General features: G+C 39.5%; 1 protein-coding gene across 1 annotated transcript in view; it reads left to right on the top strand.

Moving 5' to 3' along the window:
* PHACTR4 (phosphatase and actin regulator 4) overlaps nt 1-14207 on the top strand; it is a 106672-nt gene that overhangs the window by 24657 nt on the left and 67808 nt on the right. Inside the window, exon 2 of the mRNA XM_021684158.2 lies at nt 1432-1485. Within this exon, the coding sequence (XP_021539833.1) occupies nt 1470-1485 (16 nt within the window). The 5' untranslated portion in view covers nt 1432-1469. The remainder of the gene's footprint in view (nt 1-1431; nt 1486-14207) is intronic.

Genomic DNA, 14207 nt, shown 5'->3' on the forward strand with positions numbered 1-14207 from the left:
GATGATCCATGTCTCTTAGGACTATATTATGCAAGAAGGTTGCAAAATTAACATAGTCCTGTATATAAGTGTATGCTGTAATCTGTCCATGTGAATGTGAATTGTTTCTGATCCTATTTACTTATAGAAATAAAATTTAAAAAAGAGCTTATTCCTCCAGTCATTGGCTGCATACTGTGCTCCAGGACCTATTAATCTGCTCTAGCAAACATACATCTGGCATGGCAGCTCCAGTTGCAGCTAATACTAGATTCAGTTCGTGGTAATCTGCTGCCTACCTCCAGGATTTGTCTGATTTCTTCCCGGACCACACTAGTGAATTCTGCATCCTCCAGGAGTATTGCACTAATTTCTCCCAACCCCCCTCCCTTGACCCTGGGGTACAACCTTGTTTTGTTTTGTTATTTATTATCTTGGCAGGTGGGCTGGAGCAGCTTTAGTTTCTTCTACCTAGCCTTCCCCAGTGTGATAACTCTTATACCACAGCCTAACAACTCAAAATAGGGATTTCATAATTCCAGGTATATCTGTTTCAGTGATATACTCAGGAACTGAGGAAATGACCAGAAGGAGGGCCCACATGCGCAGTACTCTTCAAATGCCTGATACATTCAATCAACTAGAGCATTCCCTTCCACACGCAGACCACCACTATTCACCAGTGGTGAAAGTTTAAGAATTGGGCCAGCACCTTGTACCAGGATTATCTGTGTTACATCTCTCACCAGTGACGGGGGATCCTCACTGCCATCTAGTCTGTGAGCAATTCAACTCCAAAACCCCTTTATACTCCCAATTTTCTCAGATCACTCCTGGCACCAACTGTTGGTAGGCTGTGTTCTCTGAAAAGCAGACTCAATTAGAGTTTAGCAATTCAGACTGTTTATTAGGGAATGCCCTTGGGATCCAAACCGCAAGAGAAATAGGAAGCAAGATTGGGCAGACTGATCCTAGTCTGATTAAGGGGCAGGGAAACATTTTTTTGTTTTATTTTCATACTTGAGCATTCTAAACTGACAACTTACTATATCTAAAATAACTTCTACGTTCTTTAGGCAAACCCATCTCAGCTGTGAGTTTTGTTGGGGGGGGGGGTTGTTGTTTGTTTTTACATAAAAATTTTCCTGTTTCCTTACACTCTAGTAAATTCAAGATCGGGATTGGAAAGGGAACTTACTTGAGTAAACTGAGAATAATATGTTTTAAAATGAAAATTAGCCTTAAATGTTTTATGATATTTTTATACTATATATCTATATCTGAACTGTCTTAAAATAAATCCCAGTTGTAATGTTCTCACTTAATAAGTTATACATTTCTATAATGTTCAGTTTTAAATTATAATCAGTGTTACTGAATTGGGTTTAAAAAAACATAAAAGGTGATGGAATTTATGTTTTAAGTATATAATTTACCTTTTTCTCTTTTTAGAAACTATACTCCACCTCCCAAAACTGGTTAATAGTGGCATGGAAGATCCATTTGGTGAGTATCACCTGCATTTTTCTTAGTAGATGATATTTGTGAGGTGTTTTCCAAAAAAGTCATATTGCAGACTAGGAAGACTAGTTAGGAAGTACTTAAAATTTAAAATAGGCATTTAAAATATGCAAAAGCAAAGAAGGGGACCAGAGGCCATTTTCCGTGTTTAACCTCAGCATGCTGGAATAAGATTTTGATTCAAGCATTTTGTGATTCTTTGCCAAATGTAAAGAAGTCTGAATCTCGTTTTATGCCAGTGTAAGTTGAGGTACGGTAAAAATGTTACCAGCGTTACATTCTGCTCATGCCCAGTTACTCTAGGTGACAGGTCAGACACTTGGGCTACTGGTACAAGTAATTAGATAGCTCAGGTTAACAGCTGTTGTCTTGCTTTGGGAAGATGGCTGAAAACTTGGCAAGGTCCAAATTTCTCCTCTGCTTTTATTTATTTATTTATTTATTTTAATTTTTTTTTTTTAAGATTTTATTTATTTATTTGACAAAGAGAGACACAGCCAAGGAGGGAACACAAGCAGGGGGTGTGGGAGAGAGAAGCAGGCTCCCTGCTGAGCAAGCAGCCCGATGCGGGGCCCCATCCCAGGATCCCGGGATCATGACCTGAGCTGAAGGCAGACGCTTAACGACTGAGCCACCCAGGCGCCCCTCTCCTCTGCTTTTAATGACCCTAAATTGCTTCTTTAGGACCTCGGTGGGTTCCCCCCCTCCCCTCAGGGTACTTTATAAGTTCATCAGCATAATCCGCAGTGTGAACACTAGAGGGCAGTCAGTACTTTGGTCTTAAGTTTTATTACCAAGTTAATTACTTATGAACAGTTTAGTAAATCGAGTTGATTTTGGTTGCCTGGTGACAAATCCTAAAGAACATGTACATATGACAAACTAGAGTAACATTTGACTACTCCAAAGGTGTTTACTGGAAACTTATTTTTTCTCTCTGACCTCCTTACCTCACCTAACTTAAGCATAACCTAAGTTTAATCGAATCTAATTAATTAAATTTATCATTAAATTAATTAAATTTACTAGAGAATACCAAAGGGAGAGTTGCTATGGAAGTTATGGTTTGTCAGTAGTCAATTGAAATATAAATGGAAATGTGCTTTTGATCACTTAGTATGAGAAAAAGGTTGTGTTCTGTGCTAGTGAGATTTTTTCCTCTTACACTTTAAATCTTGGAATCTGTAATTTGATTAACATTTATATTCATAATGTGGATTCTAGAGAAAAATGGATTTTTCTTAGTTACAAAACATACATATAATAATATTTGCTAGTTTATGGTCCATTCGATACCACTGGACAAAGAATAGAATTCTGAATGTAAAATAAGTTTGTTTCTAAAAAGATGGAGTTCCTTTAAGATAGGGTGAGAATTTTGTTATAATTAGATTAGCTGACAGTTACGTAGTTTGAAAAAGAATTATTTGTTGTATTCTTTTTTTTTTTTTTTTTTTTTTAAAGATTTTATTTATTTATTTGAGACAGAGAGAATGAGAGAGACAGAGAGCACATGAGAGGGGGAAGAGTCAGAGGGAGAAGCAGGCTCCCCGCCGAGCAGGGAGCCCGATGCGGGACTCGATCCCGGGACTCCAGGATCATGACCTGAGCCGAAGGCAGTCGCTTAACCAACTGAGCCACCCAGGCGCCCCTATTTGTTGTATTCTGAAAATAAAAGTGACCCATCAAGTTCCGGAGGGACAGACCTAAGGCCTCTGGGGACCTTTCCTATGTAGACAGATATTTACACATTTCATTATATAATATTTTAATATCACCTTTGTTAATACTACCACTGGTCTCATTGGAAAAGTCTTAAATATTGAGAAGCTGTCAGACTCTGGTGAATATGTCTTCCAAAATTGTAATTTTCTTTCTGAAAGCCTGACATATCACTGGCAGCAAGTACTGTCAGTTTTCTTCGTAGTGATAGATTCACTTTTGTTCAATTTTGAGAAAATATCTGTCAAATATTTAAGCTTGAATAATATAGTTTGTTATTCAAGTAAAAATGGTATTTCATGAAAAAAACCTGGCTAGTTGAGCTTGCAACTCAACCACACAAGTACTTCTACTAAAGGTAACTGTTATATTTCAGTATATGTTATGTGCATACTTACCATTTCCTTACACAGAATAATAAAAGGACATGTACTGAAGCGTTGAGATTTATTAAAACTAGCAATTTTTACAGCTTTATCAAGGACATTCTTAAATCAGAACTGGCATTGTTTTTAACTGCAGTAACGTAATGGTGAAGACCATGAGTCCTGTTACAGTTTGGTGCTGCTGCCTTGATTTGTGTTAAGGTACCAGCAGTTTCGCTCACCATTGCTTTTGCACCATTGGTACAGTGTCAACACTGAAAACGGCGAATAATCCTTTAGTATTACTAAGTAAGTATGTAGCTGTACCTCTTAGACTCCTGGAAGGATCTCAGGGATCTCCAGGCATCAGAGGACCATACTTGCTTCTGTTTCCTCAGGTTTAAAGAATCTATTCTATGGAAGAAAAGCAACTTTGGGCAAAGTCAAGACTTGTCCTGGAAATTGTATTGGGCAGGGCTCCAGTGTGGACCCACTCTTGGACTTGTAGCAGAAGTATGGTCAGAGGGAGTGAGCAGTTCTGAGTTCTGTGATTTCTCCCAAGTTGACCATGACCCCCACCTATAGCTTTTAGGAGTTGGTTAAAGAACACTTCTGTGAGATGAAATGAGTGTTCTGAGCTCATTAGGCAGCTGAGTATTTTTTTTGTTTTAAGATTTTTATTTATTTATTTGACAGAGAGAGAGACAGCGAGAGAGGGAACACAAGCAGGGGGAGTGGGAGAGGGAGAAGCAGGCTTCCCGCTGAGCAGGGGGCCCGATGCGGGGCTCGATCCCAGGACTCTGGGATCATGACCTGAGCCGAAGGCAGACGCTTAACGACTGAGCTACCCAGGCACCCCAGCACAGCTGCGTATTTTGAGAAGAAATTTATCAGCACTTAGTCAAGATAAGCTGAGGACCAGGCTCACCTAGGCACTATATTCTTATATTCAAAAAGAGGATAGGGATGCCTGGGTGGCTCAGTCAGTTAAGCATCTGCCCTCAGCTCAGGTCATGATCCCGGGGTCCTGGGATCGAGTCCCATATCGGGCTCCTTGCTCAGTAGGGAGTCTGCTTCTCCCTCTGCCTGCTCTGCCTGTCACTCCCACTGCTTGTGCTCTCTTTCTTTCTGACAAATAAATAAAAATCTTTAAAAAAAAATTTTTTTTTAAAAGAGGATAAATGGCAGCAGAGATCATAGTGATGGCAGCCTTCAGTATGTCTCTTGGGTCACTGTTCCAATCTGGGCAGATGTCTCTCTGGGTGTGGTGCACAGATGTCCTCCTGGATAGCACTACTCACCTGGGGGCTCAGCTCAATCCTGTGTCTTCTTTTTTGATGGCCAGGTGCTTCTCAGTGCTGGGCCTCCCAGAAGTTTCCTGGTTCTCATCTCTTTTTCCTTTAGCTCTGCCTCCTGGAGGATTTCTTCATCTTTATCCTCAATTAAAATTTTCTTTCCTACTCTTATGTTCTGAATTTCTGGGAGGTCTCTTTTATTCGGGGAATGTTTCTTTCATAGTATCCTTTTATTGTTTCAGGAAACTTTCTTTGCCTTGCAGTCCCTTTTCCCCTAAAGTTGCTTTTCTATGTTTGTTTTGATCTGTTTTATGTTAGAGTTTTCCTCTGATGTCTCATAATAATTAGCTGTCTGCTCGTGATTAAGAGTGGGAAGCTTTAAATTAGAAGCTTTAAACGCATAGGCTGATTACCTCTGGGCCTTTCTGTAGGGTGAGCTTCTTGCCCATCTTGTTGAGGAAAAAGCCCCATGTCAGTAGGAGCAGATTTTCCGTCACTGACTAGATGTCTAGATGGTAAGGGGTGAAGAGGATTTGGGGGGGTGGTTTGCTCCGTTCAGCACTATTATGCCATGGTTCCCTAATTCCCTTCAGTTTTTTTTTTTTTTTAAGATTTTATTTATTTGACAGAGAAAGACACAGCGAGAGAGGGAACACAAACGGGGAGTGGGAGAGGGAGAAGCAGACTCCCTGCCGAGCAGGGAGCCCGATGCGGGACTCGATCCAGGGACTCCAGGATCATGACCTGAGCCGAAGGCAGTCGCTTAACCAACTGAGCCACCCAGGCGCCCCTCCCCTCAGTTTTTAGTGCTGTATTCCCACCATCAACTGCCTTTTGTGTCCCCAGTCCAGAAACCAATTGTTTTATCCCTTCCAAGAATCAGACCTCTTGAATTCTGCCAGTGTTGGTGTGGGGTGGACATTCAAAATCATGGAGTGGGGAAGGTTGATAAAGGAATCAAACAGCTTTTACCCTGATTCTCTTTATTTTATTTCCTTCCCTTTCATCCCCAGTTTCAAAGGTACCTGGTAGAATTCAATGAAAGTATTATTAATCTATATTAATAATTTGGAGCAGGGATAGTGGGGTGGGGGAGTAATGACTGCACTGTATGTTAAGTGCTAGAGGAAGGAAGGGTTCAGAGAAGATGTGTGTATAGTTTATGCTACTGTGATATTTCATACCCCACTGCTTTTAAAAATGGCTCATTACTGCTTCTGCTTTCTTTCTTCCTTCCTTATCATCTGTTTATGGGTTAACAGCCACTCTCCCCATAGCATGCCGGAAGAAAAGGAACTGAAACCCTGTCATATGAAGCTCCTAAAGGTTTTTTGGGGTAGGAGAGGATCTATATGCTAAATTGCCTTCCCAAAATCTTCTGACAACTTTATTAAGTTTCTATATACCCTACCTTCCATAGAAGTGAACACAATTTGTTGAAAAATATTTTTTTTTGGTATGTGCTTGATGAAATAATTATTTAATGAGATAGGACATTAGTATGAATCCTGAATTTGAAGCTAGTTGCAAAGGCTTTATTCATGCATGGTATTTTAGGAACAGATTTACAAGGTAATATCTCCTTTGGATTAAAATTTGTATCACATAGGGAATATGAAAAGCAGTGTGTTGAAGTAGAAAAGAGAAGCTATATCTAAAAAAATAAAAATTATTTTCTTCCTATTCTGTATCTGAATTTATCAATCGTTATTGTGTTATAATGGGGTTTTCCCTAGATATTCAAGGACATTTGTTAAGGAGCCATGCTCAAAGCTAATGCACTTAACTTCAAAGTTCATGGGAAAACAGGATGCCCGGCTGGCTGAGTCAGTGGAGCATATGACTCTTGATCTTGGGGTTGTGAGGTCAAGCCCCACATTGGGTGTAGAGATTTCTTAAAAAAAGTAAAATAAAATAAAATCTTAAAATAAAAAAAAAAGCTCATGGGTAAGCATTTTGTGATGCTATCATGTTTTTACCACTTGAAGCTCAAAATGTGTTAATAACACAGTCCTGGGGCGCCTGGGTGGCTCAGTCGTTAGGCGTCTGCCTTCGGCTCAGGTCATGATCCCAGAGTCCTGGGGTCGAGCCCCGCATCGGGCTCCCTGCTCGGTGGGAAGCCTGCTTCTCCCTCTCCCACTCCCCCTGCTTGTGTTCCCTCTCTCGCTGTATCTCTCTCTGTCAAATAAATAAATAAAATCTTAAAAAAAAAAAAAAAAAAATAACACAGTCCTTCACTCCCTCTGCTTTAAGAATGAAGACCAAAATATGAACTTAATTAGTTTTGAGATCCTTAGGGAGTAGGAGATGAATTCCTCTGGAATTAAACTATGCCAAAAATGTTATTAGTTCTATTTTTTTCCTGTGGTTTTGAATAGAAATTTTAAAAAGCATTATTATAAACATATATTATCTTCCTTTCCTGTTAGGACTATAAACTTATGGAGGGCAAGATCATCCTATTGTTATAGCCCACTGCCCAAGAGTAAGCACACAATACATATTTGTATGTATTTCTTACCGTGGTTTTATTTTATTTTTATTTTTATTTTTTTAAGATTTTATTTATTTATTTGAGAGCGAGAATGAGAGAGAGAGAGAGAGAGAGAGCATGAGACGGGGGAGGGTCAGAGGGAGAAGCAGACTCCCTGCCGAGCAGGAAGGCCGATGCGGGACTCGATCCTGGGACTCCAGGATCATGACCTGAGCCGAAGGCAGTCACTTAACCAACTGAGCCACCCAGGCGCCCTTACCATGGTTTTAAATTTTCTGCATAAAGTAGAATTACCAGCGGTGTGGGGGTGGCTCAGTCAGTTAAATGGCTGTCTCTTGGTTTTGGCTGGGGTCATGATCTCATGGTCTTGAGATTGAGCCCCGAGTCAGGCTCTGTGCTCAGTGCGGAGTCTGCTTCAGATTCTCTCCCTCTCCCTCCAGCTCACGCTCTCTCTCTCAAATAAATAAATAAAATCTTTGTTTAAAAAAAGGGGGGCGGAGTAGAGAGGGGTGCCTGGGTGGCTCGGTTGGTTAAGCGACTGCCTTTGGCTCAGGTCATGATCCCAGGGTCCTGGGATCAAGCCCTGCATTGGGCTCCCTGCTCGACAGGGGGCCTGTTTCTCCCTCTCCCTCTCCCGCTCCCACTGCTTGTGCTCTCCTGCTCTCTCTCTGCCAAAGAAATAAATTAATTAAATAAATTAAAAAAAAAAAAGTAGAGGGACACCTGGGTGGCTCAGTGGGTTAAGCGTCTGCCTTCAGCTCAGGTCATGATCCCAGAGTCCTGGGATCAAGTCCCGCATCGGGCTCCCTGCTCTGCGGGAAGCCTGCTTCTCCCTCTCCCACTCCCCCTGCTTGTGTTCCCTCTCTCGCAGTCTCTCTCTCTCTGTCAAATAAATAAAATCTTCTAAAAAAAAAAAAAGTAGAATCACCAATCTTAAGGGAAATAGAGTGCGCAGAAGCCCAGCTTCTATCAACTTTAATAGCACAGATACCGTGTAATTTTTTTTTTTCCTGTCAGTAGAAAAAGATGAACCATAGTGGTAATGCAAGCCTGAAAAAGCCAGTAGTGATGCTGACATTCTGGACTATCTCCCATATCCTCTCACCACTTTTCATCCCTTCTGACTACTCCTTGCACCTGGAACATCATAGCAAGTATAAGTTGGCTAAATGTGTAGACTGGTTTCCATCTGAATTTACTTCTGCATACTGAGCTCTTATCAGTGTGTCATGGACACTGCATAGGCAGTGATTATTAAAATTAAAAGGAATTAATAGGAGAGATGGATGGCTTCACTTATCATTTTGTATCTGCCTGTATGGTTTGCATCTTCTAACTATATACATGTGTTACCTTTATTTTTTAAAATGTAAACAGGGATTTTATCTGGGCTGTAGTGTTAAGGACATTTTTGTTTCTTCCTTATATTTCTCAGTGTTAAAAATAAAATGTATAAAACTAATTTCTTAAAGGAGGTAAAGACAATAAAAAGTTTTTGTTAAAGGGAATTAAATACTATAATGGTCATTTTACATGCACAGCTTAATGGCTATACCTCAAATAACCATGTTACACCTCTGTATAATAATGTGGCCTTTTAAAATATAAGACATTTTGTTCTCATGAACTAGATTCAGCCTACCCTGTCAAACTCCAACACAGCTTACTTGTTCCTTATCCAGTCATTTGTTCACTAAACACTGAGCAAAATCAGCAAGGCAGCATGTCATAACAGTTCAGCCCTCAAGCTCCAGAGTCAGACAGACTTGATTTCAGACCCCAGTTCTGCCATTGCTTGGCTGTATCCTTTTAGGCAATACAGTTACTTGTTGAACTTCAATTTATCTGTAAAGTAAGGATATGGATTTTGCCTTTTCCACAAGGTTGCTCTAAGAATTAAATGAGTTAATGCTTGTAATGTTTATAACATGGTGCCAAACACATAGTAAATATATAATAGCTGTAATGTCTTAGGCACTAAGGGTAAAAACATGAATAAGACATGATCCCTGTTCTTTTTTTTTAATTTTATTTATTTATTTGAAGGGAGTGGAGCAAGAGAGCACGAGCAGGGGCAGGGGCAGAGGGACAAGCAGACTCCCTGCTGAGTGCAGAGCCTGACATGGGGCCTGTTCCAGGACTCTGAGATCGTGACCTGAGCCACAGTCAGATGCTTAATCCACTGAGCCTCTCTCCTCTCAACTGGGCGCTCAAACCCAAGACCCCAAGATCCAGAGTCACATGCTCTATCGACTGAGCCAGCCAGGTGCCCCTGATCCCTGTTCTTATGTAGCTTTCAATCTGGGTTAACCAGTTACGAAGTACTCCATAGGATTCCTTTTTTTTTTTTTTTAATTTTTTACCTATGTGTGGTTGAGATCATTTATATACAATAAAAGTTACCCTTTTTAGGTATATATTCCTGTTTTTTGACAAACATGTAAGATTGTATAACCCATACTACAATCAGGATAATAGGGTATTTCCTTCACCCAAAAACTACCCTGCTTATCTTTTTAAATAATATCAGTCTCTTCCCTCCACCCTCAGCCCCTGGCAACCACTTGGACCTGAATTCTGTCCCTTTTTCTGTAATGTTATGTAAACAAAATTGTACAACACATAACCTTTTCTGGGTTTTTTTTCACTTAGCATAATGCTGTTGAGATTCATACATGCTGTTGTATGTATTAGTAGTTCATTCCTTTCATGCTTTTTCCAGAATGTCATATAACTGGAATCATACATAGCCTTTTGAGATTGACTTCTTTGACTCAGTGATACTTATTTAAGGTTCCTCCCTGTCTTTTCATAGCCTGATAGCTGCTTTCTTTTTATCACTGCATACTATTCCATTGTTCGGATGTACCACAGTTCATTCATTGACCTACTGAAGAGCATCTTGGTTGTTTCCAAGTTATGGCAGTTATGAATAAAGCAGCTGTAAATGTGTGTGCAGGTTTCTGTGTGCACATAATTTTCAATTTATTTTTTTATTTGAGAAAGAGCAGAGTGAGTGAGAGAGAACACAAGTGGGGGAGAGGGGCAGTGGGAGAGGGAAAAGCAGGCTCCCCACTGAGCAGGGAGCTCAACGTGGGGCTCGATCCCAGGACCTTAGGATCATGACCTGACCCAAAGGCAGACACTTAACTGACTGAGCCACCCACGCACCTTTAAAAGTTTTCAATTATTTGGGTAAATACAAAGGAGTGCAATTGTTGGAACATACTGTAAGAGTATGTTTAGTTTTATAAGAAACTGCCAGATTGTATTCCAAAGAGGCTGTTCCATTTTGCATTCCCACCAGCAATGAATGAGCCTTCCTATTGCTCCACATCCTCACCATCATTTGATATTATCAGTGTTTTGGATTTTCGTCACTCTAATAGGAGTGTAGTTGTATCTCATTATGGCTTTAATGTGCAATTCCTCCATGACTAATGATGCTGACTAACTTGTCGTGTGTTTAGGTGCCATCCATATCTTTGATGAAATATCTGTTCAGATCTTTTCCTCTTTTTAAAAATGGGCATATTAATGAGTTGTGAAAGTTCTTTACATAGTCTATATGCAAGTTCTTTATGAGATATATGTTATGCATGTGTTTTTTCCTCGCCTGTGGCTAGTCTGATTAGCAAAAGTTTTTAATTTGATAAAATCCAATTTTTTATTTTATGGTTAGTGCTCTTTGTCTTTTTTTTTTTTTTTTTTTTTAAGATTTTATTTATTTGTCAGAGAGAGAGAGCAGCAGGCAGAGGGGGAAGCAGGCTCCCCGCTTGAGCAAGGAGCCTGATGCGGGACTCGATCCCAGGACCTTAGGATCATGACTTGAGCCAAAGGCAGAAGCTTAACCAACTGACCCACCCAGATGCCCCAGTGCTCTTTGTCTTCTAAGAAATCTGTGCTTAACCCAGTGTCACAGAGATATTTCTCTCTTTTTTCTTCAAGATGTCTTAACAGGTTTTTCATTTAGGTCAATGATCCTCTTTGAGTTAATTCTTGGATATGGTACAATGTTGAAAATACTCTCTGTCCTCTGCTAAATTACTTCGGCACTTTTGTTGAATTCCTGATGAAATGGGCAATTTTCGGGACGCCTGGATGGCCCAGTTGTTTAAGTGTCTGCCTTTGGCTCAGGTCATGATCCTAAGGTCCTGGGATAGAGTCCCGCATCAGGCTCCCTGCTGCAAGGAGCCTGCTTCTCCCTCTGCCTGCCGCTTCCCCTGCTTATCCTCACTCTCTCTCTGATTAAAAAAAAAGAAAGAAAAGAAATGGGCAGTTTTCTAGGAAAATACAATTTACCAAAGTGACTCAAGAAATAAAGATCCCATATGGACTAATAGTCATGGAAGAAATGTTAAAATGTATCTAAACTCAGTGGGTTTAATGATAATTTCATTGATAGTGTGAAGAAGCAAATAATTAGAATGCTATATCAAAAAACAAACAAACAAAACAAACAAAAAACGCTGTATCAACCACAGGAGAGAAAAAAATATATAGAAAATATATCCATCTATTTTATAAAGTTCACAAGATCTTGATAACTATAAGCTGACAAAGATAGTACAAAAATAAAAGTGACAGGGGTGGCTGGGGCCTCAGTCGGTTAAGCGTCTGCCTTCAGCTCAGGTCATGATCAGAGGGACCTGGGATCAAGCCCCGTCTCAGGTTCCCTACTCATCAGGGAATCTGCTTCTCCCTCTGCCCCTCCACCCACTTGTGTGCTCTCTCTCTCAAATAAATAAGATCTATAAAAAATAAAAGTGACACTTGTTCTATCTCAATGAATACAGTTCTGGAAAAGCTATATAAAGTACTTGCAGATTAAATCCAACAAATCATTGTATTTTTTTTCTGATTACAAAAACAACACATATTTCTTCCAGGAAAATTAGAAAATATAAAGTGGTGTAAAGAAGAAACTCTTATGCTTAGTGATAACCACTGATTACCACTGATACCATTCTGATATATCTGCTTCCATGATCTTTTCGAGAGCAATTACCTGTATAGTGATACATTTTTTTAAGATTTATTTATTTATTTGAGAGAGAGAGAGAGAAAGCACAAGCGGGAGGGGCCGAAGAAGGGAGAATATTAAGCAGACACGGCACTGCGTGTGGAGTCCAACGCAGGGCTCGGCACCAGGCTTGATCTCATGACCCTGAGATCACGACCTGAGCCAAAATCAAGAGTTAGATGCTTAACCGTTGACTGCGCCACCCAACCGCCCCACCTGTATAGTTATACATTTCTAACATACAAATTCAGAACTGCTTTTTTTCCCCATTTGATATGTCAAATATCTCAGTATATTAAAGGAATATGACCAAGAGGATTTCTTTTAGGAACCAAGGATATGAAGGAATCTATAAATAATAACACATTAGTATATTTGTAAGTCAAAAGACAGGATGAAAGTGATATGCTCTTTTCTGGAGATGACAAAAATTTTTGATAAAATTCAAGTATTCCAGCAAAAAACTTTTTATACTAGGAATGGGATCATTTTTTTTTTTTAACAAAAAGCACCTACATTGCTACTAAATTGATTTAAGTTGGTAGCATTAAGACACATTTAATAAAAATTAGATACAATTTCTTTTGACCACCACAGCCCAGTGACAACCCATAGCATAACTGTTGTATATATCGTTTTCATTCCTTTTTTTCTTTTACAATATGTTTACATACTCCTTAAACATGATAAAGAATGGCTGTCTGAATACCACACTTATCAGTGAAATACTGAAGAAATGTCCACTAGAGTAAGAACAAGACAACCTGCTCAGCAAACCCACTGTTACCTTATTTAACATTATTTTGGGAGTTCTTAGTGTAGTAAGACAAACACTAATCCAGAGGTATAGTCCCAATAATGAATAAGTTAATTATATATTTCTCAGCCAGTATTATTCTCTTCAGAAAAATACTCCTAAGAGAATCAACTGAAAAAGAGTCCAATAAAACAGCTGACTAAATACAAAATAATTGTTCAAAAATGAATCATTTTAAATGTATGTATAATAAATTATATAAAAAAACTATAGGGATTAAAAGTCATTTACAGTAACAACCCAAATTATGAGATACCTAAGAATGATTTGATATAGAGGAATGAACAGATGCATTGTGTCAAGAAATGGGAAAAATTGGGGTGCCTGGGTGACTCAGTTGGTTAAGCCTCTGACTTGATTTTGGCTCAGGGTGGTAAGATTAGTGTCTGACTCTGCACTTAGAGGGGCATCTGCTAGAGATTCTCTCCCTATTCCACTCGCCCGCATCCCCATACACTCTCTTTCTCTCTCTCAAATAAATAAATAAATCTTAAAAAAAGAAAAAGAAATGGGTGGGCGCCTGGGTGGCTCAGTTGGTTAAGCGACTGCCTTCAGCTCAGGTCATGATCCTGGAGTCCCTGGATCGAGTCCCGCATCGGGCTCCCTGCTCGGCAGGGAGCCTGCTTCTGCCTCTGACCCTCCCCCCTCTCATGTGCTCTCTCTCATTCTCTCTGTCTCAAATAAATAAATAAAATCTTTAAAAAAAAAAAAGAAATGGGAAAAATTATTAGTGCCATGTATTAGTAAATTTACCATATAGATCTAATGCAGTTCCAATAATTGAAGTGAATTTATATTTGCTTGTGATATTTGGCAAAGTGTATGAAATATAACTTAGAAAAAAATTCAAGTTAAGTAGTTAACAAACTGTCCTTTTTTGCTGATTTATGATGTTATATCAGTCAAGCAAGTGTTTGTAAGATCTCAAGTGTATTTTTGGACTGTATGTTCTGTTCTGTTGAACCACCTGTCAGGTTTTTTGTGTGTGTTT

This window comes from Neomonachus schauinslandi, chromosome 4 (genome assembly GCF_002201575.2).
Source record: "Neomonachus schauinslandi chromosome 4, ASM220157v2, whole genome shotgun sequence".
Lineage (NCBI taxonomy): Eukaryota > Metazoa > Chordata > Mammalia > Carnivora > Phocidae > Neomonachus > Neomonachus schauinslandi.